This window comes from Nerophis ophidion, linkage group LG26 (assembly GCF_033978795.1).
Source record: "Nerophis ophidion isolate RoL-2023_Sa linkage group LG26, RoL_Noph_v1.0, whole genome shotgun sequence".
Classification (NCBI taxonomy): Eukaryota; Metazoa; Chordata; class Actinopteri; order Syngnathiformes; family Syngnathidae; genus Nerophis; species Nerophis ophidion.
In genome coordinates this window covers 8,641,166-8,664,931 of record NC_084636.1, presented here as the reverse complement: position 1 = coordinate 8,664,931, position 23,766 = coordinate 8,641,166, and the positions used below count along the sequence as shown (strand labels likewise).

Sequence of the window (23,766 nt, the reverse complement as noted above, 5' to 3'; positions counted from 1 at the left end):
ATTAAGGGTAACACCATAATAAGGTTTTTTTTTATTAGATGTTCTTTTCGTGATGGTATCCTTACATCACACTCAATTTTTTTAGCGCAGGCCTAAATTTACCGCATGTCTTTGGTAAACGCCGGAGTGAGAAGAGATTTTAAATTAATTAGCCCCCCGCCGGCAATTCAAGGAAATACGGTATATTTTTTAGGCCACTGTAACATTAAATAAATAAATGATAAATGGGTTGTACTTGTATAGCGCTTTTCTACCTTCAAGGTACTCAAAGCGCTTTGACACTACTTCCACATTTACCCATTCACACACACATTCACACACTGATGGAGGGAGCTGCCATGCATGGCGCCAACCAGCACCCATCAGGAGCAAGGGTGAAGTGTCTTGCTCAGGACACAACGGACGTGACGAGGTTGGTACTAGGTGGGATTTGAACCAGTGACCCTCGGGTTGCGCACAGCCACTCTACCACTGCGCCACGCCGTCCATTACAGACAGTTTGAACAGTAACACTGCGTTTGAATATCGGAAAATAAAACACTGATCACTTAATCGAGTGATTCTTTGGCATTTCACCAGATGGAGCCCGCCGACCACTTGTGGTACCCGTGCCACAGTTTGAGAATCACCGTGTTATTGTTGTCACACCGCGGTGAGAGATGTCTTGTTTTGGGTTTTTCTGTCTTATGGTTTGCATGTTTTAATTTGAAAAGTAACTCTCCTCTCGTTTCAGGTCACTTGCCCTTCCTTTTGTGTCATCAGTCTGACGTCATCCCTGTTCTCTGATTGTTTCCAGCTGTTCCCTATTACCTTCATGTGTTTTATAAGCTCACTCCTTCCTTTCTTCTGTGCCAGATTGTCTTGTTTATTTGTGCTCTCTAGCGTCCATGTCCATGTCCATGTCCATGTCCATGTCCATGTCCATGTCCATGTCCATGTCCATGTCCATGCCTTGCCTTGTCTCGTGCTTATGTCCCTTGATCCTGAACCCCTTTGTGAATATTTTGAGTTTTTCTTTCTTCCTCCTCAGCAGAGTGATTTTGATTATTTCGTTATTCAGCCGCAGTGGTAAGTTTCAGTTAAACATTTTTCATTCATTCCTCAACTTTTTGAGTGACTATTTTTGTTAAAACTTTATTAGATTAGGTAGTGTAGACATTTTCATAGATGTTGTTTTGGTCTTCCTGTTGGAGCGTCCATCCATCCATCCATCATCTTCCGCTTATCCGAGGTCGGGTCGCGGGGGCAACAGCCTAAGCAGGGAAACCCAGACTTCCCTCTCCCCAGCCACTTCGTCTAGCTCTTCCCGGGGGATCCCGAGGCGTTCCCAGGCCAGCCGGGAGACATAGTCTTCCCAACGTGTCCTGGGTCTTCCCCGTGGCCTCCTACCGGTTGGACGTGCCCTAAACACCTCCCTAGGGAGGCGTTCGGGTGGCATCCTGACCAGATGCCCGAACCACCTCATCTGGCTCCTCTCGATGTGAAGGAGCAGCGGCTTTACTTTGAGTTCCTCCCGGATGGCAGAGCTTCTCACCCTATCTCTAAGGGAGAGCCCCGCCACACGGCGGAGGAAACTCATTTCGGCCGCTTGTACCCGTGATCTTATCCTTTCGGTCATGACCCAAAGCTCATGACCATAGGTGAGGATGGGAACGTAGATCGACCGGTAAATTGAGAGCTTTGCCTTCCGGCTCAACTCCTTCTTCACCACAACGGACCGGTACAACGTCCGCGCTACTGAAGACGCCGCACCGATCCGCCTGTTGATCTCACGATCCACTCTTCCCTCACTCGTGAACAAGACTCCTAGGTACTTGAACTCCTCCACTTGGGGCAGGGTCTCCTCCCCAACCCGGAGATGGCACTCCACCCTTTTCCGGGCGAGAACCATGGACTCGGACTTGGAGGTGCTGATTCTCATTCCGGTCGCTTCACACTCGGCTGCGAACCGATCCAGCGAGAGCTGAAGATCCCGGTCAGATGAAGCCATCAGGACCACATCATCTGCAAAAAGCAGAGACCTAATCCTGCGGTTACCAAACCGGAACCCCTCAACGCCTTGACTGCATCTAGAAATTCTGTCCATAAAAGTTATGAACAGAATCGGTGACAAAGGACAGCCTTGGCGGAGTCCAACCCTCACTGGAAATGTGTTCGACTTACTGCCAGCAATGCGGACCAAGCTCTGACACTGATCATACAGGGAGCGGACCGCCACAATAAGACAGTCCGATACCCCATACTCTCTGAGCACTCCCCACAGGACTTCCCGAGGGACACGGTCGAATGCCTTCTCCAAGTCCACAAAGCACATGTAGACTGGTTGGGCAAACTCCCATGCACCCTCAAGAACCCTGCCGAGAGTATAGAGCTGGTCCACAGTTCCACGACCATAACGAAAACCACACTGTTCCTCCTGAATCCGAGGTTCGACTATCCGACGTAGCCTCCTCTCTAGTACACCTGAATAAACCTTACCGGGAAGGCTGAGGAGTGTGATCCCACGATAGTTGGAACACACCCTCCGGTCCCCCTTCTTAAAGAGAGGAACCACCACCCCGGTCTGCCAATCCAGAGGTACCGCCCCCGATGTCCACGCGATGCTGCAAAGTCTTGTCGACCAAGACAGCCCCACAGCATCCAGAGCCTTAAGGAACTCCGGGCGGATCTCGTCCACCCCTGGGGCCTTGCCACCGAGGAGCTTTTTAACTACCTCAGCGACCTCAGCCCCAGAAATAGGAGAGTCCACCACAGATTCCCCAGGCACTGCTTCCTCATAGGAAGACGTGTTGGTGGGATTGAGGAGGTCTTCGAAGTATTCCCTCCACCTGTCCACAACATCCGCAGTCGAGGTCAGCAGAACACCATCCGCACCATACACGGTGTTGATAGTGCACTGCTTCCCCTTCCTGAGGCGGCGGACGGTGGTCCAGAATCGCTTCGAAGCCGTCCGGAAGTCGTTTTCCATAGCTTCCCCGAACTCTTCCCATCTCCGAGTTTTTGCCTCCGCGACCGCTGAAGCTGCACACCGCTTGGCCTGTCGGTACCTGTCCACTGCCTCCGGAGTCCTATGAGCCAAAAGGACCCGATAGGACTCCTTCTTCAGCTTGACGGCATCCCTCACCGCTGGTGTCCACCAAGGGGTTTTAGGATTGCCGCCCCGACAGGCACCAACTACCTTGCGGCCACAGCTCCGATCTGCCGCCTCGACAATAGAGGTGCGGAACATGGTCCACTCGGACTCAATGTCCAGCACCTCCCTCGTGACATGTTCAAAGTTCTTCCGGAGGTGGGAATTGAAACTTTGTCTGACAGGAGACTCTGCCAGACGTTCCCAGCAGACCCTCACAATGCGTTTGGGCCTCCCAGGTCTGTCCGCCATCCTCCCCCACCATCGCAGCCAACTCACCACCAGGTGGTGATCGGTAGAAAGCTCCGCCCCTCTCTTCACCCGAGTGTCCATAACATGAGGCCGCAAATCCGATGACACAACTACAAAGTCGATCATGGAACTGCGGCCTAGGGTGTCCTGGTGCCAAGTGCACATATGGACACCCTTATGTTTGAACATGGTGTTTGTTATGGACAAACTGTGACGAGCACAAAAGTCCAATAACAAAACACCACTCGGGTTCAGATCCGGGCGGCCATTCTTCCCAATCACGCCTCTCCAGGTTTCACTGTCGTTGCCAACGTGAGCGTTGAAGTCTCCCAGTAGGACAAGGGAATCACCCGGAGGAGCACTTTTCAGTACTCCCTCGAGCGTTCCCAAAAAGGGTGGGTACTCTGAACTGTTGTTTGGTGCATAAGCACAAACAACAGTCAGGACCCGTCCCCCCACCCGAAGGCGGAGGGAGGCTACTCTTTCGTCCACCGGGTTGAACTCCAACGTACAGGCTTTGAGCCGGGGGGAAACAAGAATTGCCACCCCAGCCCGTCGCCTCTCACTGCCGGCAACGCCAGAGTGGAAGAGGGTCCAATCCCTCTCGAGAGAAGTGGTTCCAGAGCCCTTGCTGTGCGTCGAAGTGAGTCCGACTATATCCAGCCGGAATTTCTCGACTTCGCGCACTAGCTCAGGCTCTTTCCCCCCCAGTGACGTGACGTTCCACGTCCCAAGAGCTAGCTTCTGTAGCCGAGGATCGGACCGCCAAGTGCCCTGCCTTCGGCTGTCGCCCAGCTCACAATGCACCCGACCTCTATGGCCCCTGCTATGGGTGGTGAGCCCATTGGAGGGGTGACCCACGTTGCCTCTTCGGGCTGTGCCCGGCCGGGCCCCATGGGAACAGGCCCGGCCACCAGGCCCTCGCCATCGTGCCCCACCTCCGGGCCTGGCTCCAGAGGGGGGCCCCGGTGACCCGCGTCCGGGCGAGGGAAATCTGGGTCCATGATGTTTCTTCTTCATAAAGGTCTTCGAGCTGCTCTTTGTCTGATCCCTCACCTAGAACCTGTTTGCCTTGGGAGACCCTACCAGGGGGCTTTATGCCCCCGGACAACATAGCTCCTAGGATCATTGGGACACGCAAACTCCTCTACCACGATAAGGTTGCAGCTCAGAGCGTTGGAGCGTTTTTTGTTAAATACTTTTTATAGCATATACGGCGTCAATTATAGTTCGTCTTTACTTTTGTGTTTTCTTCCGTTCGGAGTGATTTTCGGTTGTTCCTTCTTTTTCTGGAACCTTTTCGCCGAGTAGTTTTTTTTGTGATTATAGATATTTCTTGACTTTGGAGGTCAAAGGAAGTTGTCAAAATAAAAGCCTGTCTATAGTCCCAACTCTGCATCTGAGTCCAATCTTTTTATCAAACGTGAAAGTTGTCCGTCAACCACATAATTTCCCCATTGTTGGATAAACAAAGTCCATCCTATCCTGCGGCACGCTTGCCACAGCTGGCTCTGTGCCATGTTCTCCACCAGCATGCCCACAGATCCCGGGGGCCTGGTTGGGCGCAGACTCCAAAGCCTGATCACCCTGGTGGGACCGGCATGAGTTTAGGCCGCTGCTTCTTCTTGTTAAGCAGACGATGCAACCGGATTGATATATACACAAATCAAAACAGGAAGTGTGTTGTTATTAAGGTGCCAGGCCTAAACCTAGTATAAATAATTAAACACCAGGGGGCGTGACAGGCAAGTATGTTAACTTCATTCATTTTAAAGGCCGACTGAAATGAGATTTTCTTATTTAAACGGGGATAGCAGCTCCATTCTATGTGTCATACTTGATCATTTCGCAATATTGCCATATTTTTGCCGAAAGAATTTAGTGGAGAACATCCACGATAAAGCTCGCAACTTTTGCTCGCTAATAAAAAAGCTTTGCCTGTACCGAAAGTAGCAGACGATGTGCGCGTGACGTCACGGGTTGTGGAGCTCCTCACATCCTCACATTGTTTACAATCATGGCCACCAGCAGCGAGAGCGATTCGGACCGAGAAAGCGACCATTTCCCCATTAATTTGAGCGAAGATGAAAGATTCGTGGATGAGGAAAGTCAGGGTGAAGGACTAGAAGAAGAAAAAAGGCGAGGGTAGTGGGAGCGATTTACACATTTACTAGGACAATTCTGGAAAATCCCTTATCTGCTTATTGTGTTACTAGTGTTTTAGTGAGATTATATGGTACCTGAAAGTCAGAGGGGTGTGGCCACGGGTGTAGTGACCGCCAGTGTCTCTGAGGGAAGCCACGTTTCTCGACGTTGGGGGCCGAGCTGAGCTTTTTTTCCCCCCTCCTCCACGGTGGAAGCATCCCACATTCAGGGGAGGCCGGTGGGAGGAGGCAAGAGAGTCCGCAGCTGCCTCTTTGACATGTGCACAAGGAACGACGCAAGCTATCCGCTCATGTCTGCGGTATGAGCCAACTTATTACCACAATTTTCTCACCGAAACCTGCAGTTTGACATGCGGTAGGGAACCATGTTCGCTTGACCGCTCTGTTCCATAGTAAAGCTTCACCTTCATCTTGGGGCGGCATAGCTCGGTTGGTAGAGTGGCCGTGCCAGAAACTTGAGGGTTGCAAGTTCGATTCCCGCTTGTGCCATCCTAGTTACTGCCGTTGTGTCCGTGGGCAAGTCACTTTACCCACCTGCTCCCAGTGCCACCCACACTGGTTTAAATGTAACTTAGATATTGGGTGTCACTATGTAAAGCGCTTTGAGTCACTTGAGAAAAGCGCTATATAAATATAATTCACTTCACTTCATCTTTCGAGAATGTATACAAGGAAACACCGGCTGTGTTTGTGTTGCTAAAGGCAACCGTAATACCCCGCTTCCCACCTACATCTTTCTTCTTTGACGTCTCCATTATCAATTGAACAAATTGCAAAAGATTCAGCAACACAGATTTCCAAAATACTGCGTGATTATGTGATTAAAGCAGACGACTTATAACTGGGATCGGTGCTGGAACAACATGTCCGCTACAATCCGTGACGTCACGCGCACGCGTCATCATACCGCGACGTTTTCAACAGGATACTTCCTGCGAAATTTAAAATTGCAATTTAGTAAACTAAAACGGCCGTATTGGCATGTGTTGCAATGTTAATATTTCATCAATGATATATAAACTATCAGACTGCGTGATCGGTAGTAGTGGGTTTCAGTAGGCCTTTAAATTTAAATTTAAAACTAATTATTTTATATTTAAAATGTAATTATTATCATCCATCATTATAAATAAATCAATTACATAGAGAGTTTTGATGACCAGAAAATGAATCGAAATGCCCGACACACATTGGAGCATATTTTCTCGAATAATCTTTTATTTATCCTGATCCGCTTTGCTCAAACGCTTGTGGGATCTGGCGTGACGTCATTACCGGAAAATAGTGCCCTGCCTTACCATATTAGGAGAGGGAACGCTCGGAAGATCTACGTCACAAAGAAAAGGGGGCGTGTTTTACGGGAAGTGACTCTCCACTCGTCATCTCAGATTTACGGTAAATCCCGAGTCGTGGTATCTAAGGATTTACAAAAAAAAAACATGCAAATTACGGAATTTAATAGGCACGCAAATGAGCGCGAATAAAATTAAAAAATCACAGAAGATAATAGTAACAAAGAGGAATAATTGTATATGTTGATTCATGCTGTTGCCGTAAAACACTAAATACTAGTGTTAAGTTTTTTTTGTTTTTTTTTACTTTTTATTCAATCCCTTTTACCATATCTTGTTTAGCTCATTCATTGTTTATGATCTTTGTTTTGTTTTTGCTCTATGCTTTTTAACCTGTGAAGCACTTTGGTTCAATTTAAAAATTGTTGTCAATGTGCTATATAAATAAAGTTGCCTTGCCTTGCCTTGCCAGTATAAATAAGTCCACAACACAGAATTGTATTAAGTATGCATAATAGTGTAACCTATTTTTATGGTTTTGCCTCTTTGTGATGTTAAGTTCCTGTTATAGCAGGGGTGTCCAAAGTGGGGCCCGGGGGTCATTTGCGGCCCGCGGGTTATTTTTCAACGGCCCCACGGCACATTTTAAGAATACAATTGAAAAAAATTTAAAACATAAAAAGTGGTATAAAAGAGCAAACAGGTGAAATGTAACAGGAAATTGTTGCAATGCTTACTCCAGTAACACAAAGCTGCCATGCAGGCTGTTTCTCCCTTTAAATAATAATAATGAATCAAAATCAATGTCGTTTTGAATTATTGACCTATTCAAGGCTCCGATTTCGTCACATTAAGTATTCCAATTTGAGATATTTTTGGGGGAAAATGTTGCATATTTTGTGTTTTGCCATATAAAAAACTGAGCTGTTTTTTTTAAAAGAAGGGCCTAAAACAAACAAAACACATAAAAAACAATTAAACTAATAATTGACGGATAGATCTGAAGTTGATCTCGAGATTATTGTGCTAAAAGTAAACGGTAAAAAATATATATATAATTTATTTTTTAACACTTTAATGAGTAGGACACTTTTGGATCCCCAGTTCTTTTAGTGTGATTTATTTTTATGTGTTATTGCTCAAAAAATTATAATAAATCAAAATCCAAAATTAAGGCTCCAATTATTATATAACCTCAAATATTCCACCTAAAAAAAGGTTATTGGGTGAAAATATTGCATATTTTGTGTTTTTTCCATTTTTATTTTTTTTTTGAATATTGATCTAGAGATTTAAAACTTGAATAATAATGAAAACAATAATACTGAATAATGACACATTTTTTACTTTTTTTTTTAACCAAGACCCATTGGGGTCCCCGGGATCATAACTGACTGAGTGGAGGCCTAAATGTATATCTTTTATACATATATTGTATTGGTTTTTAAAATACAAATTGTGAAAATGGCCCCCGTTTGCTTTGATTTTTCAGTGTGCGGCCCTCAGTGGAAAAAGTTTGGACACCCCTGTGTTATGCAGTACATGCCTTGAGCTCTTATTTTGAAGGTGCGGAGAGCGGAAGTAGTGTCACGTTGGATTGGAGCGGAGGTTTCGAAAAGAGAGAAAATAAAGTGGTCCTCCTGTACAACTAGAGCCTCTGTGTTTGTTATTTTATGGTTTTATACAATGTAGGCGACTTATACAAACCCTCGGTTACAATGTAACCCTCGGTTACATTGTACTCTTTTCGAAACCTCCGCTGCACGCCAACGTGACAACACTTCCGCTCTCTGCGCCTTCAAAATAAGAGCTCAAGGCATATACTGTATAACAGGAACTCACAAAGAGGCAAAACCATAAAAATAGGTTAAAATACAAAGTCACACTTATTACACATAAACAGTATGATAAGACATTAAAAAGTACACACAACTCGTGGACTGAACGTTATTAAAAACACATTATATATTTTTTTCTGTATAACAGATGTATGTGTGCATAATATAAGAAAGTACACGCCAGTTTCCACGCTTACATTCTGAGTGCATATAACGAAGTTAACAATTACCGTATGGCAAAAATGCAGTGGCCGCCAGTACCCGGATGTTTTTTTCATTTTCATTTTTTTTAATCTCCTTCATTGAAGTGCATCTTTGATCGATATACAATTATACCTCAATTATACAATTTTAAATTCACACAACAATGTCTGAGAAGGAGCAGGATGAAGAAAAATCTTATAGTTTCCTGCCCCCTTTGGCATAACACATAGTCTGGCTTCATGAATATCATTTAATCCAACAAATACATCCAAATGTAATGAAACAATCAAAAAAGAAAAAAACAAAAGAAAAAACACAACAAGTGCAAAACTTCATAAAGTATAAACCAAACAGAGAAAATAATAATATAATATACACCTCACGGAATGATACAATTAAGTAAATACAAAACCAGACAAAAAAAAATTAAAATAATAAATAAAAAGCAAAATGTAAACACTCATGGCTGTCCATATAAGCTTATTGTTCTGTCTTTATATATTATTTTCAATTGGAATATATTTTAACAGTCTTTTATCTCATTGTAAAGAGTATCCCACAATTTTACCCCCACCACTGATGTACACATTTTTTTTAAAGTTGTCCTTGAATATTGCTGTTTCTTAAATTCTTTTTTAATTTTTTTCAAATAGATTCGAATTACCTAGTTTTTCTCTTCTCTTTTTCGGTTGAATTTTGAATTTTAAAGAGTCGAAATTGAAGATAACCAACCTCGTCACGTCCGTTGTGTCCTGAGCAAGACACTTCACCCTTGCTCCTGATGGGTGCTGGTTAGCGCCTTGCATGGCAGCTCCTCCATCAGTATGTGAATGTGTGTGTGAATGGGTAAATGTGGAAGTAGTGTCAAAGCGCTTTGAGTACCATGAAGGTAGAAAAGCGCTATACAAGTACAACCCATTTTATAAACTATGTTTCAAAATGTAATTTTCACTTTTATTTTTTTGGGAGTTTTTTCCTCTTTTAAACCGTTCAATTAAGTGGTTTTTTCATCATTTATTCTCTACAAAAAACTTCCGTAAAAGGAAAAAAAATATACGACGAAATGACAGACAGAAATACCCATTTATATATATATATATATATATATATATATATATATATATATATATATATATATATATATATATATACATATATATATATATACATATATATATATATATATATATATATATATATATATATATATATATATATATATATTAAAGGTAAATTGAGCAAATTGGCTACTTCTGGCCATTAAGTGTGTATCAACCTGGTAGCCCTTTGCATTAATCAGTACCCAAGAAGTAGCTCTTGGTTTCAAAAAGGTTGGTGACCCCTGGTTTACATAGCACACTATAGTCTAGTACAGAGGTCCCAACCTTTTTGTATCCGCGGAACCGGTCAACGCTTAATAATTTGTCCCGCTGCCCGGGGGTGGGGGGGTTCCTTTTTTCTTCTTTTTTTTTTCTTTTTTGTCATGAAAAAGGGACGTTTTTGTCATGAAAAAGGGAGGTTTTTGCGGTTGGTGCACTAATTGTAAGTGTAAATTGTGTTTTTTATGTTGATTTAATAAAAAAAATAAAAAAATAATAATATATATTTTTTTTTTTTTTAAATAAAAAATTCTTCTGCGGCCCGGTACCAACGCGGCCCGGTGGTTGGGGGCCACTGGTCTAGTATACGTAGTATTTACATAGTATTAAAATGCAAGTGTGGACTGTGCAAGTAAGCGCTTAACAACACGTCGAGCTGTTCTCGCGATACTACTCCGTGACCAGGACGCCACGTGACTTTGTTTACTTCCGCATTTCTGCCACAAAACGAGGAGGTTTTTCTGCCCAAATGGCGAGAAACGAGGAGAAGCAACAAGGGAAGTTAAACAGACTTTGGCTGCAAAAAGAGAGAGAAGGTAAGTAATTCGTTGCAAAACAAGCCAAATCGACACGTATTTAAATGATTTGTTCAAATTTGGCTGATTGGCTTAATGGGGGGTTCAAAACAAAATGGGGGGTTCAAAACAAGACAATATAGACCCCCATTATTTATTATTTACTTTTACTTTTCTAATTATATCTCAATTCTGTACACTGCTGCTGGAATTGTAATTTTCCTGAGGGAACTCTCCTGAAGGAATCAATGAAGTACAATCTATCTATCCATCTAATAGTGTCAGATATAATTATGCTAGCTTCTAGAACAGTGGTCCCCAACCACCGGGCTGCGACCCGGCCGTGGGCCGATTGGTACCGGGCCGCAGAAGAATTTTTTATTCATTTTTATTTAAGTAAAATAAAAATGTATCTATTTTTTTAATTAAATCAACATAAAATAAATAAATAAATGATAAATGGGTAAATGTGTAGTGCTTTTCTACCTTCAAGGTACTCAAAGCGCTTTGACACTACTTCCACATTTACCCATTCACACACACATTCACACACTGATGGAGGGAGCTGCCATGCAAGGCGCTAACCAGCACCCATCAGGAGCAAGGATTAGGTGTCTTGCTCAGGACACAACGGACATGACGAGGTTGGTACTAGGTGGGGATTGAACCAGGGACCCACGGGTTGCGCACGGCCACTCTACCACCGCGCCACGCCGTCCCTAAAAAACACAATATACACTTACAATTAGTGCACCAACCACAAAAACCTCCCTTTTTCATGACAAAAACGTCTCTTTTTCATGAAAAACAAAAAACAAAATAAAAAATAAAATAAAAGGACATGCCTGAGAGCAGATTTGGCTTGGTTCACAGCCTCAGATGGGATCCATTTCCTCCCGGTTGCCAGTCTGGGAGCAACCGCTCGGATCACCTCATCGTGAGACTCAGTCAGTGTCATGCTCAGCCTCACCTTGGTGCATTTAAACTCCTCCATGAGGCTAGAGATGGGCAGTTCCAGGGCACCATGACCATATAGGATGATGTTACTGAGGCACCGTGGAAGGCCAAGCCACTTCTTGATGTATGCACTGACTGTTCTCTCCAGCTTCTCGACTTTGGACATGGGGATCTCGTAGACTGTTAGTGGCCACATCAAACGGGGGAGCAATCCAAACTGTAGGCACCACAGTTTCAACTTGCCAGGAAGTAAGATCTTGTCAATGCGGACAAGGCCTTTGATGGTTTCTTCCCTCAGCCGATTGCTCTGGTCCGAGTCTTTGAGACTTGCGTTGTACAATCGCCCTAGACTCTTGACTGGCAGGTCTGACACCAACGGAATAGGAGAACCCTCGATGTAGTACCTCTGGTCTGTGAGTTTCCCCTTGACGATAGATATGCTCCTGGACTTGCAGGGTTTAAACTTCATCCGTGCCCATGTAATGTTGGCATGAAGCTTTGCCAGCAGATGTTTAGTGCATGCAACGGTTGAGGTCAAGGTGGTCATGTCGTCCATGTAGGCACGGATGGGAGGTAGACGCTCTCCCCCTCTTAGACGTTCTCCACCCACAACCCATTTCGAAGCTCGAATTATCACTTCCATTGCCATGGTGAAGGCTAGAGGGGAGATGGTACATCCAGCCATTATTCCCACTTCCAGCGATTGCCATGATGTTGTGTATTCTGTTGTTTTAACGCAGAATTGTAGATCACGGAAGTAGTTTTTCACCAGGTTTGTGATGGTATTTGGGATGTGGAAGAAGTTGAAGGCTGACCAGATGAGAGAATGAGGGACGGATCCAAAAGTATTTGCTAAGTCTAGGAATAAGACGTGCAGGTCTCTTCCTTCCCTCTTGGCAGATTGGATTTGGTGCCAAATCATGCTTGTATGCTCCAAGCAGCCTGAGAAACCAGGTATTCCAGCTTTCTGCACGAATGTATCGATCAAGCTGTTTTGCTTCAGGTACGTTGTCATCCTTTGGCAACGATGCTAAAGAAGACCTTCCCTTCAACGTTTACCAGGTTGATCTGCCGGAATTGATCAATGTTTGCGGCATCTTTTTCCTTTGGGATTAACACTCCCCCAGCTCTGCGCCACACTTTTGGGATGATTTGCTTCATCCACATCACCTTCATCTGCCCCCACAGAAAGCGTAAGACATTTGTGGAATTTTTGTACAGCTTATATGGAACTCCATTTGGTCCTGGAGCTGAAGCTGCCCTTGATTTCCTCACTGCTTCCTCAACCTCGCTCCACCTTGGGGGACTGTCGTCCAGCTGGTGTTCTGGTTGAGGTATTGGTGGCATGTCTGATGGTATCTCTCTCTGTTCAAATCTTTTATTGTCTGTGTGAGTGGTTTTCAGGTGGTCTTCCAGTTCCCTCTTTGGCACCTTAAGTGACCCACTTTTTTCTTTAGTGAAGAGGCCTTTCACAAATCTGAAAGGGTCCTTGTAGAAGGATGTTCTCGCCCTTTCCTTCCTCTTGCGCCGAGTCCTGAGGTTTTCAGCTCTCCGCAATCTTCCCAGGTGTCCCTTCAGGTCTGTTTGCAGGAGGTCAATGCCCACTCTTTCCTCCAATGAAGCTCTCTTCCATTCCTTCCTCAAAACCCTTCTCTCTTTGACCAGTCGCTCTATTTCCTTTTGTCTTCTGGACTTTGGAGGGGTTGTTAAAGGCATGTCCTTTTTCCCTGTCACGTGTGTTCCGAATCTTTCTGCTCCATAGGAGTAGATCAGATCTCCCATCTTCTCTAATTTCTTCTCCACCGTTCCTTTGATTCCGTCCAGGATCTTGACCAGGTCTGCATCGATTATTTCCCACTCTTTCTTGCTGCTGGACTTTGGCCACTTCACATGAGGTTTGTGGCCTTGCATGTTCTTCTCTAAAGCATGTTGCAAGTGGCTTGGTTCCACACTTTCTGATGTAATGCTTGAGTTACCTTCAGCCTCTGGAGTATTGATGCTCGGTGGATTGTGGCTTGAATCCTGCCGCTGAGCTTCACTCGCCTGACTTGATCTTTCTCTCAAAAGATAGAGATCAATGCGAGGTCCTGGCTTTGTTTTCTTCAAGCACTTCATCCGCCCTTGATGTATTTTAAGGCCTCTGATGGTTGTTATTTTGGACCAGCCACAGCTGCATACTCGGCGCTCTTGTCCTTCGGCTGATGTTGCTTGTTCTGTGCTGATTATCTGTTTTGTCGTCGTGTTCAATCCAGGGTCATTTGCCGGGTGTTCAGCCGATGAGTCTTCTTCCGCCCCGGCTCTCGCAGACTCTAGGGGTATTTTTCTCTTTGGACGTGTCGTAGCAATGAGGGGTGGCCTTTGTCTACTTATCAAGTGACAGAGCCTGCCATCATGGATAGCTAGTCCATGACAGCCCCGTCGGGGTCTTTCCCTCCTGTCAGCTGTCTTTCCAAGCTGTCGCAAGGTCTTTCCCTAGTTGTCAGCTGCCCTTTCACAGCAGTCACTGGAATTCTCCAGTTTATCAGTAGAGCTCGTAGGACTAGGTAATACAATCCCTCAGATTAATCAGCACTTAGTGTTGAGTGGGGGGTTAGGGGCAAAAGCTTCACTGGGGTCTTCAGGTGGGCACCCTCCTTCATTGGTGTTTCGTTGATAGGCCCACGACACCTCCGGAGGGCTCAACGGCGACATCTGGCGTCCCAGGTGTGCCCCCCTCTGCCTTTACCCCTCGATGTCATTTAGCAGCCCAGTTTGGGTCCTTTTCTCTTGAACCATATCCACCTGCTACTTCATTCAGCAGCATCAGACAGCGATTTGACAGCCCGCCGGAAGGCCTGACCTCTCAATCCCATTCCTTTCAGGAGCTTGGTTGTGGATGTAGCAACAAAACCTCTGCACCCGACTTCAACTGGTAGTACTCGGGAACGCCAGCCGCGCTGCTCTGCCTCGGCTGCTATGTCCGCATACCTCAGATGCTTGCGCTCATATGCCTCACCAACTGCTGCCTCCCATGGTACAGTTAGTTCAACAATGAACACAATCTTCTGGGAGGTTGACCACAAGACCAGGTCCGGCCTGAAGCTAGTTGTAATGATTTCAGGCGGGAAGATGAGTTTCTGGTCCAAGTCAACCTGCATTTTCCAGTCCCGGGCAGGGTCCAGAAGGGTTGCCTCCACTCTTGCAGATGGTTTTGGTGGTAGTTGTCCTGCTCTTACAAACTGAGTGGTGATTGAGTGACTAGGGATTGGGGGAGAGAGGGCTGCAAGGGAGCTGCGAAAATGCATGTATGTATATATATATATATATATATATATATATATATATCCATCCATCCATTTTCTACCACTTATTCCCTTTGGGTTCGCAGGGAGCGCTGGTGCCTATCTTAGCTACAATCGGGCGGAAGGCGGGGTACATCCTGGACAAGTCGCCACCTCATCGCAGCAATGGCATGTAAACCTTTGTAATAGACCAAATATCAAAGGAGCTGCGAAATTGCATATATATATATATATATATATATATATAAATATATATATCCATCCATTTTCTACCACTTATTCCCTTTGGGGTCACAGGGGGCGCTGGTGCCTATCTTAGCTACAATCGGGCGGAAGGCGGTGTACACCCTGGACAAGTCGCCACCTCATCGCAGGGCCAACACAGATAGACAACACTCACATTCACACACTAGGGACCATTTAGTGTTGCCAATCAACCTATCCCCAGGTGCATGTTTTTGGAGGTGGGAGGAAGCCGGAGTACCCGGAGGGAACCCACGCATTCACGGGGAGAACATGCAAACTCCACAAAGAAAGATCCCGAACCCGGGATTGAACCCAGGACTACTCAGGACCTTCGTATTGTGAGGCAAAAGCACTAACCCCTCCGCCAACGTGAAGCCCAAATAATCATTAACTTTAGAATGTGATGCCAGCAACACGTGACAAAGTAGTTAGGAAAGGTGGCAATAAATACAGATTAAGTTGAGGAATGCTCATCAAACACTTATTTGGAACATCCCACAGGTGTGCAGGCTATTTGGGAACAGGTGGGTGCCATGATTGGATACAAAAGTAGCTTCCATGAAATGTTAAGTAAATCACAAACAAGGATGGGGCGAGGAACACCACTTTGTAAGCAAATTATCGAACGGTTTTAGAACAACATTTCTCAACGACCTATTGAAAGGAATTTAGGGATTTTACCATCTATGGTCCGTAAAATCATCAAAAGGTTCAGAGAATCTGGAGAAATCACTGCACGTAAGCGATGATACAACGGATCTTTGAACCCTCAGGCGGTACTGCATCAAAAAGCAGCATCAGTGTGTAAAGGATATCACCACATGGGCTCAGGAACACTTCAGAAAATCACTGTCCGTAACTGCAGTTGGTTTCTACATCTGTAAGTGCAAGTTAAAACTCTACTATGCAAAGCGAAAGGCATTTATCAACAACACCCAGGAACGCCGCCGGCTTCGCTGAGCCCGAGCTCATCTAAGATGGACTGATGCAAAGTGGAAAAGTGTTCTGTGGTCTGACGAGTCCACATTTCAAATTATATTTGGAAACTGTGGACGTGGTGTCCTCCAGAACAAAGAGGTAAAATAACCATCCAGATTGTTATAGGCCCAAAGTTCAAAAGCCAGCATCTGTGATGGTATGGGGGTGTATTAGTGCCCAACGCATGGGTAACTTACACATCTGTGAAGGCACCCTTAATGCTGAAAGGTCCATACAGGTTTTGGAGCAACATATGTTGTCATCCAAGCAACGTCATCATGGACGCCCCTGCTTATTTCAGCAAGACTATGCTAAGTCACGTGTTACAACAGGGTGGCTTCGTAGTAAAAGAGTGCGGGTACTAGACTGGCCCGCCTGCAGTCCAGACATGTCTCCCATCGAAAATGTGTGGCGCATTATGAAGCGTAAAATACGACAACAAGACCCTGGACTGTTGAACAACTTAAGCTGTACATAAAACAAGAATGGTAAAGAATTCCACTTTCAAAGCTTCAACAATTAGTTTCCTCAGTTCCCAAACGTTTTTTGAGTGTTGTTAAAAGAAAAGGTGATGTAACAGTGGTGAACATGCCCTTTCCCAACTGCTTTGGCACGTGTTGCAGCCATGAAATTCTAAGTTAATTATTTTTTGCAAAAAAAAAATAAAGTTTATGAGTTTGAACATCAAATATCTTATCTTTGTATTGCATTCGATTGAATGTGGTTTGAAAAGGATTTGCAAATCAGTGTATTCCGTTTATATTTACATCTAACACAACTTCCCAACTTTTATGGAAACAGGGTTTGTATGTATGCATACAGTTGTGATCAAAATTATTCAACCCCCACCCAATTTTGGTATCTTAGCAAGTTGGAAATTTATTTCGTATTTTGTTTATAGTCATATCAAATAAAGATGTGTCAAATAGACAAATGCAACTTCAATTGTAACACTGTATTTTACAAAATACCAAAAAAGGACATTTTTCTTAATATCTCATTGACAAAATGATTCAACCCCCTAGTTCCATGCATCTTTAGTACTTAGTAGAACACCCTTTGGCAGTAATGACATCCTTCAAAGGTGATACATAACCGGACACAAGCTTCTTGCAACCATCTACAGGTATTTTAGCCCATTCCTCTTGGGCAAAGGCCTCCAGTTCATTCATATTCTTGGGCTTGTGTGCTGCAACTGCCTTCTTCAAGTCCCACCACAGCTTTTCTATAGGATTTAGGTCTGGCGACTGTGAAGGCCACTCCAGAATCTTCCAGCCCTTTTTCTGCAACCATTCTGATGTTGATTTTTGAGGTATGCTTGGGATCCTTGTCCTGTTGGAAGGTCCAATGTCTCCCAATCCTCAGCTTCGTCACTGACTTCATGACATTTGCAGCTAATATATCCTGCTAGGAAATAGAATTCATAATGCCTTGAACGCGCTGGAGATTCCCGGTACCTGAGGCAGAGAAACAGTCCCAGAGCATGATTGACCCCCCACCATGCGTAACAGTAGGAAAGGTGTTCTTCTCTTTGTAAGCTTCATTTTTTCTCCTCCAGACATAACGTTGATTTATAGGCCCAAACAGTTCCAGTTTTGTCTCATCACTCCATAGAACAGTTTCCCAAAACCTTTGGGGTTTGTCCAGATGATTTTTGGCATACTGGAGTCTATTTTACTTGTGCCTAGTCAGAAGTGGGGTGCGCCTGGGAGTTCTGGCATGGAGGCCTTCATCTCGTAGTGCGCGCCTTATTGTCTGGGACGAAACCTGCGTTCCCCCCTCTGCAATGTCCTGTTGTAGTTCCTCAGCGGTTACCCGGGGGTTTTTCACCACTGTACGCTTCAAATACCGGACAGCATCTTCTTTCTACCACACCCAGGTAGTGTTTCCACTGTGCCTTTAGCTTTAAACTTGCAAATTATGCTCCCAACTGTGTCTTTTGGAAGGTGTAATGTCTTTGCTATTTTCTTATATCCATATCCTTTCTTATGAAGAGAAATTACCTCCTGTCTTGACTTCTTTGACCACTCCCTGGACTTCACCAAGTTGCAAATACACCATTGACCATCTACAAGAAACTGAGCGTCACAGTCTTTTTCAATCAGTTTAATTCTTGCTCGTTATGGTTCTAATCACATCTACAGGTGTTTTCAACACCTGATTGAAAATACCTTATTCAAATTCTGTTCTTAAGAGTTATGATCTTCAAGGGGTAGAATAATTTTGTCAATGAGATATTAAGAAAAATGTCCTTTTTTGGTATTTTGTAAAATACAGTGTTACAATTTAAGTTGCATTTGTCTACTTGGCACATCTTTATTTGATATGACTATAAACAAAATACGGAATAAATGTCCTACTTGCAAAAACACCAAAATTGTGTGGGGGTTGAATAATTTTGATCACAACTGTATGTATACACACACACACACACACACACACACACACACACAGTATAGTAGTTAATAATTATTGAATTAAACGTGCTGTTTGCAACCTCCTCACAGTAACATGTTTGAAAGCAAACAATATAACAAGAACACCATCGACTAGCTTATGTTACCATTAGTGGTTTAACAAAACACATTTATTTAACAATTGTCTATATTTTTCACAATTACAAAGAGTATGTCATAACATTTGTTAATGACACGGATAAAATGATTGGTGTATATGTCAAAACCTTTGCGCAGGGAACTTGGTGTTTATGTCAAAACTTTTGCGCAGGGAACTTCTCTTCACTGCGCTTTTGAATCACTCCAAAAATAAGAGGTCAGCGGCCTCAAATAATTCAGCATCAAATCAAAACGAAAATTCTAAAAAACTATATTCATACATTATCATATATACAACTAAGCAGTTAGCTTGTTATTTAACCACTGTAGCATATTCTGTAACATAGTTTTGTCTTATCTTCATTGCAGAAGGTCGGTTAAAAGATGTCCGGGAGCGAAGACCCAAGTTGGTAATGAAAGGTTTTACTTTATCATCAGCCCATTATCATGCAGATGAAAATAATATCCCTTTTTCTACAGTCGACGCTTAACTCCGCATCATCTGTGAAGAAGTGGATCCCCAGCATCAAGAAAGAAATGGAGTATTACCTGCAGGTAATTTGCTTGTGTTTGTTGCAGTTTAAGTGAAAAATCTATGCAGTGAAATTAGGGTGGGAAGTAAAATGTCGGTGTAGAAGAGAAGGGAAACAAGCTCAATCTGTAAGTTAACACATTTATTTTACAATCCCCTCGTTGTAAATTATGCAATGTTATTTATGAAGGCCTCCCGGCTTCTTTTTCTTCGTTCTTATTTTTGGCGAAGGCACCATTTACAAATACCAGTGGCTCTGAAGGCCTTAAATTGACTCAGAAGCACCACCTGTTGTTGAAGAGTGTGAATTATGGGTGCTCTGAGTGCAGCTGTGTGGAATATTACTGCCAAAAGTTTTAACAGGAAGAAAATTGGTTTTAATCTTGCAAATGCTTTTTTTTTTAGTTGAAGAAAAATGTTTTGAAACTTGCAAAACGTTTTTTTGATGGGAAAAAAATGTATACTTGTGAATCTTTTTTTAATTGAAAGATAATGTTTTTATACTTTTACATTTTTTTTTAGCTGAAGAAAATTGTTTTTAAAAATGCGTATTGTTTTTTTATTAAAAAAAAAGTTTTTTATACTTGCCAATCTTTTTTAATTTCTAAAAAAGTATACTTGCAATTTTTATACTTGCAGAAAATTGTATTTATACTTGAAATTGTTTAATTAAAGAAAAATGTTTTTATACTTGCAAATCATTTTCTTAATTGAAGAAAATTGTTCTTTAATTTGCCTATCGTTTTTTTTGATTGAAGACAATTGTTTAATACTTGCAAATCGTTTTTTTTAATTGAAGGGGGAAAAAATACTAACGAATTGTTTTTTAGTTGAAGAAAATTGTTTTTATACTTGAAAATCAAATTTTACTTGCAGAATGTCTTTTTAATTTGCGTATGGTTCTTGCAATTGAAGAAAATGTTTTTATTTATGTGAATGTGTTTTTTAATTGAAGAAAACTGTGTTTATACTTGAGGATGTATTTTGTACTTGCAGAAAATGGTTTGTAAATTTCCATATTGTTTTTTTATTTAAAAAAAACAATCGTTTTTATACTTGCAAATTGGTTTTTTTTAAGTTGAAAAAAGTAGTTTTAGTACTTGGAAATTGTTTTTTTAATTTAAGACTAGGGAATATTTTTTTTAATTGAAGAAAACATATTTTAAATTTGCGGGGGGGGTTTTAGTTGAAGAAAATGTTTTTTATTCTCGTGAATCCCTTTTTACTTGCAGAAAATGAATTTCAGAAAATAGTTTTTTTTACTTGTGAATAATTTTTTTAAATGAAGAAAATGTAATTAAAATGTGCAGAGTTATTTTTATTTTATTTATTTTTTAGTTGAAGTCCAAGCAAATTGTCTTTACAATGACGATTTTATTTTTTAAATGGGGAAAATGTTTAGTTTTTTACTTGCGAATTGTTGTTTTTTTTTTTATTGAATTTTTTTAAACTCTGAATCGTTGAAGAAAATAGTTTTTATTCTTCCATCCATCCATCCATCTTCTTCCGCTTATCTGAGGTCGGGTCGCGGGGGCAACAACCTAAGCAGGGAAACCCAGACTTCCCTTTCCCCAGCCACTTTGTCTAGCTCTTCCCGGGGGATCCCGAGGCGTTCCCAGGCCAGCCGGGAGACATAGTCATCCCAACGTGTCCTGGGTCTTCCCCGTGGCCTCGTACCGGTTGGACGTGCCCTAAACACCTCCCTAGGGAGGCGTTCGGGTGGCATCCTGACCAGATGCCCGAACCACCTCATCTGGCTCCTCTCGATTTTTTTATTTTTGTGCATCTTTTTTTTTTATGATTGAAAACAATTGTTTAATACTTGCAAATCGTTTTTTTTTTTTAATTGAAGGGGGAAAAAATACTAACAAATTGTTTTTTAGTTGAAGAAAATAGTTTTTATACTTGCAAATCAAATTTTACTTGCAGAATGTCTTTTTAATTTGCGTATGGTTTTTGCAATTGTAGAAAATGTTTTTATACATCTGAATGTGTTTTTTAAATTGTAGAAAACTGTTTTTATACTCGAGGATGTATTTTGTACTTGCAGAAAATAGTTTGTACATTTCCATAACGTTTTTTATTAAAAAAAAAAAGTTTTTATACTTGCAATTTTTTGTTTTAAATTGAAGAAAGTAGTTTTAGTACTTACAAATTGTTTTTTTTAATTGAAAACAATGTTTTATACTTGTGTATGTGTTTTTTTTAAGTGAATAAAAGTGTTTTTATACTAGGGAATATTTTTTTTAGTTGAAGAAAACATATTTGAAATTTGCGGGGTGTTTTTTAGTTGAAAAAAAAAAAGGTTTATATTCTTGTGAATCCCTTTTTACTTGCAGAAAATGAATTTCAGAAAATATTTTTTTTTACTTGTGAAATATAATTAAAATGTGCAGAGTTATTTTTATTTGTTTTTTTTTTAGTTGAAGTTGAAGCAAATTGTCTTTACAATGGCGAATAATTTTTTTAACAGGAGAAAATGTTTGGTTTTGTACTTGCGATTCGTTGTTTTTTTTATTGAATTGTTTTAAACTCCTCCTCTCTGAGCTGCTACCTTACCGTGGTAGAGGAGTTTGCGTGTCCCAATGATCCTAGGAGCTATGTTGTCTGGGGGTTTTCATGCCCCCTGGTAGGGTCTCCCAAGACAAACAGGTCCTAGGTGAGTGATCAGACAAAGAGCAGCTCAAAGACTTCTATGGAATTACAACGAAATGAACCCAGATTTCCTTCGCCCGGACGTGGGTCACCGGGGCCTCCCTCTGGAGCCAGGCCCGGAGTTGGGGCACGATGGCGAGCGCCTGGTGGTCGGGCCTGTTCCCATGGGGCCCGGCCGGGCACAGCCCGAAGAGGCAACGTGGGTCATCCCTCCAATGGGCTCACCACTCATAGGAGGGGCCATAGAGGTCGGGTGCATTGTGAGCTGGGCGGCAGCCGAAGGCAGGGCACTTGGCGGTCCGATCCTCGGCTACAGAAGCTAGCTCTTTTGACGTGGAACGTCACCTCACTGGGGGGGAAGGAGCCTGAGCTAGTGCGCGAGGTAGAGAAGTTCCGGCTGGATATAGTCGGACTCACCTCGACGCACAGCAAGGGCTCTGGAACCAGTTCTCTCGAGAGGGACTGGACCCTCTTCCACTCTGGCGTTGCCGGCAGTGAGAGGCGACGGGCTGGGGTGGCAATTCTGGTTGCCCCCCGGCTCAAAGCCTGTACGTTTGAGTTCAACCCGGTGGACGAAAGGGTAGCCTCCCTCCGCCTTCGGGTGGGGGGACGGGTCCTGACTGTTGTTTGTGCTTACGCACCAAACAGCAGTTCAGAATACCCACCCTTTTTGGGTACACTCGAGGGAGTACTGGAAAGTGCTCCTCCGGGTGATTCCCTTGTCCTACTGGGAGACTTCAACGCTCATGTTGGCAACGACAGTGAAACCTGGAGAGGCGTGATTGGGAAGAATGGTCGCCCGGATCTAAACCCGAGTGGTGTTTTGTTATTGGACTTTTGTGCTCGTCACAGTTTGTCGATAACAAACACCATGTTCAAACATAAGGGTGTCCATATGTGCACTTGGCACCAGGACACCCTAGGCCGCAGTTCCATGATCGACTTTGTAGTTGTGTCATCGGATTTGCGGCCTTATGTTTTGGACACTCGGGTGAAGAGGGGGCGGAGCTTTCTACCGATCACCACCTGGTGGTGAGTTGGCTGCGATGGTGGGGGAGGATGCCGGACAGACCTGGCAGGCCCAAGCGCATTGTGAGGGTCTGCTGGGAACGTCTGGCAGAGTCTCCTGTCAGAGAGAGTTTCAATTCACACCTCCGGGAGAACTTTGAACATGTCACGAGGGAGGTGCGGGACATTGAGTCCGAGTGGACCATGTTCCGAACCTCTATTGTCGAGGCGGCTGATTGGAGCTGTGGCCGCAAGGTTGTTGGTGCTTGTCGTGGCGGTAATCCCAGAACCCGTTGGTGGACACCAGCAGTGAGGGATGCCGTCAAGCTGAAGAAGGAGTCCTATCGGGTTCTTTTGGCTAATAGGACTCCGGAGGCAGTGGACGGGTACCGACGGGCCAAGCGGTGTGCAGCTTTAGCGGTCGCGGAGGCAAAAACTCGGACATGGGAAGAGTTTGGGGAAGCCATGGAAAACGACTTCCGGACGGCTTCGAAGCGATTCTGGACCACCATACGCCGCCTCAGGAAGGGGAAGCAGTGCACTATCAACACCGTGTATGGTGCGGATGGTGTTCTGCTGACTTCGACTGCGGATGTTGTGGATCGGTGGAGGGAATACTTCGAAGACCTCCTCAATCCCACCAACACGTCTTTCTTTGAGGAAGCGGTGCCTGGGGAATCTGTAGTGGACTCTCCTATTTCTGGGGCTGAGGTCGCTGAGGTAGTTAAAAAGCTCCTCGGCGGCAAGGCCCCGGGGGTGGATGAGATCCGCCCGGAGTT

At 43.5% G+C, this 23,766-nt stretch overlaps 1 protein-coding gene across 1 annotated transcript in view; it reads left to right on the top strand.

Annotated features, from left to right (window-relative positions):
- The first annotated feature begins 10,667 nt into the window (after positions 1-10,667).
- si:dkey-86e18.1 (uncharacterized protein LOC557342 homolog) overlaps positions 10,668-23,766 on the top strand; it is a 56,840-nt gene continuing 43,741 nt past the window's right edge. The window contains exons 1-3 of the mRNA XM_061888005.1: positions 10,668-10,796; positions 19,162-19,202; positions 19,273-19,347. Coding sequence (XP_061743989.1) covers positions 10,730-10,796; positions 19,162-19,202; positions 19,273-19,347 — 183 coding nt within the window. The 5' untranslated portion in view covers positions 10,668-10,729. The remainder of the gene's footprint in view (positions 10,797-19,161; positions 19,203-19,272; positions 19,348-23,766) is intronic.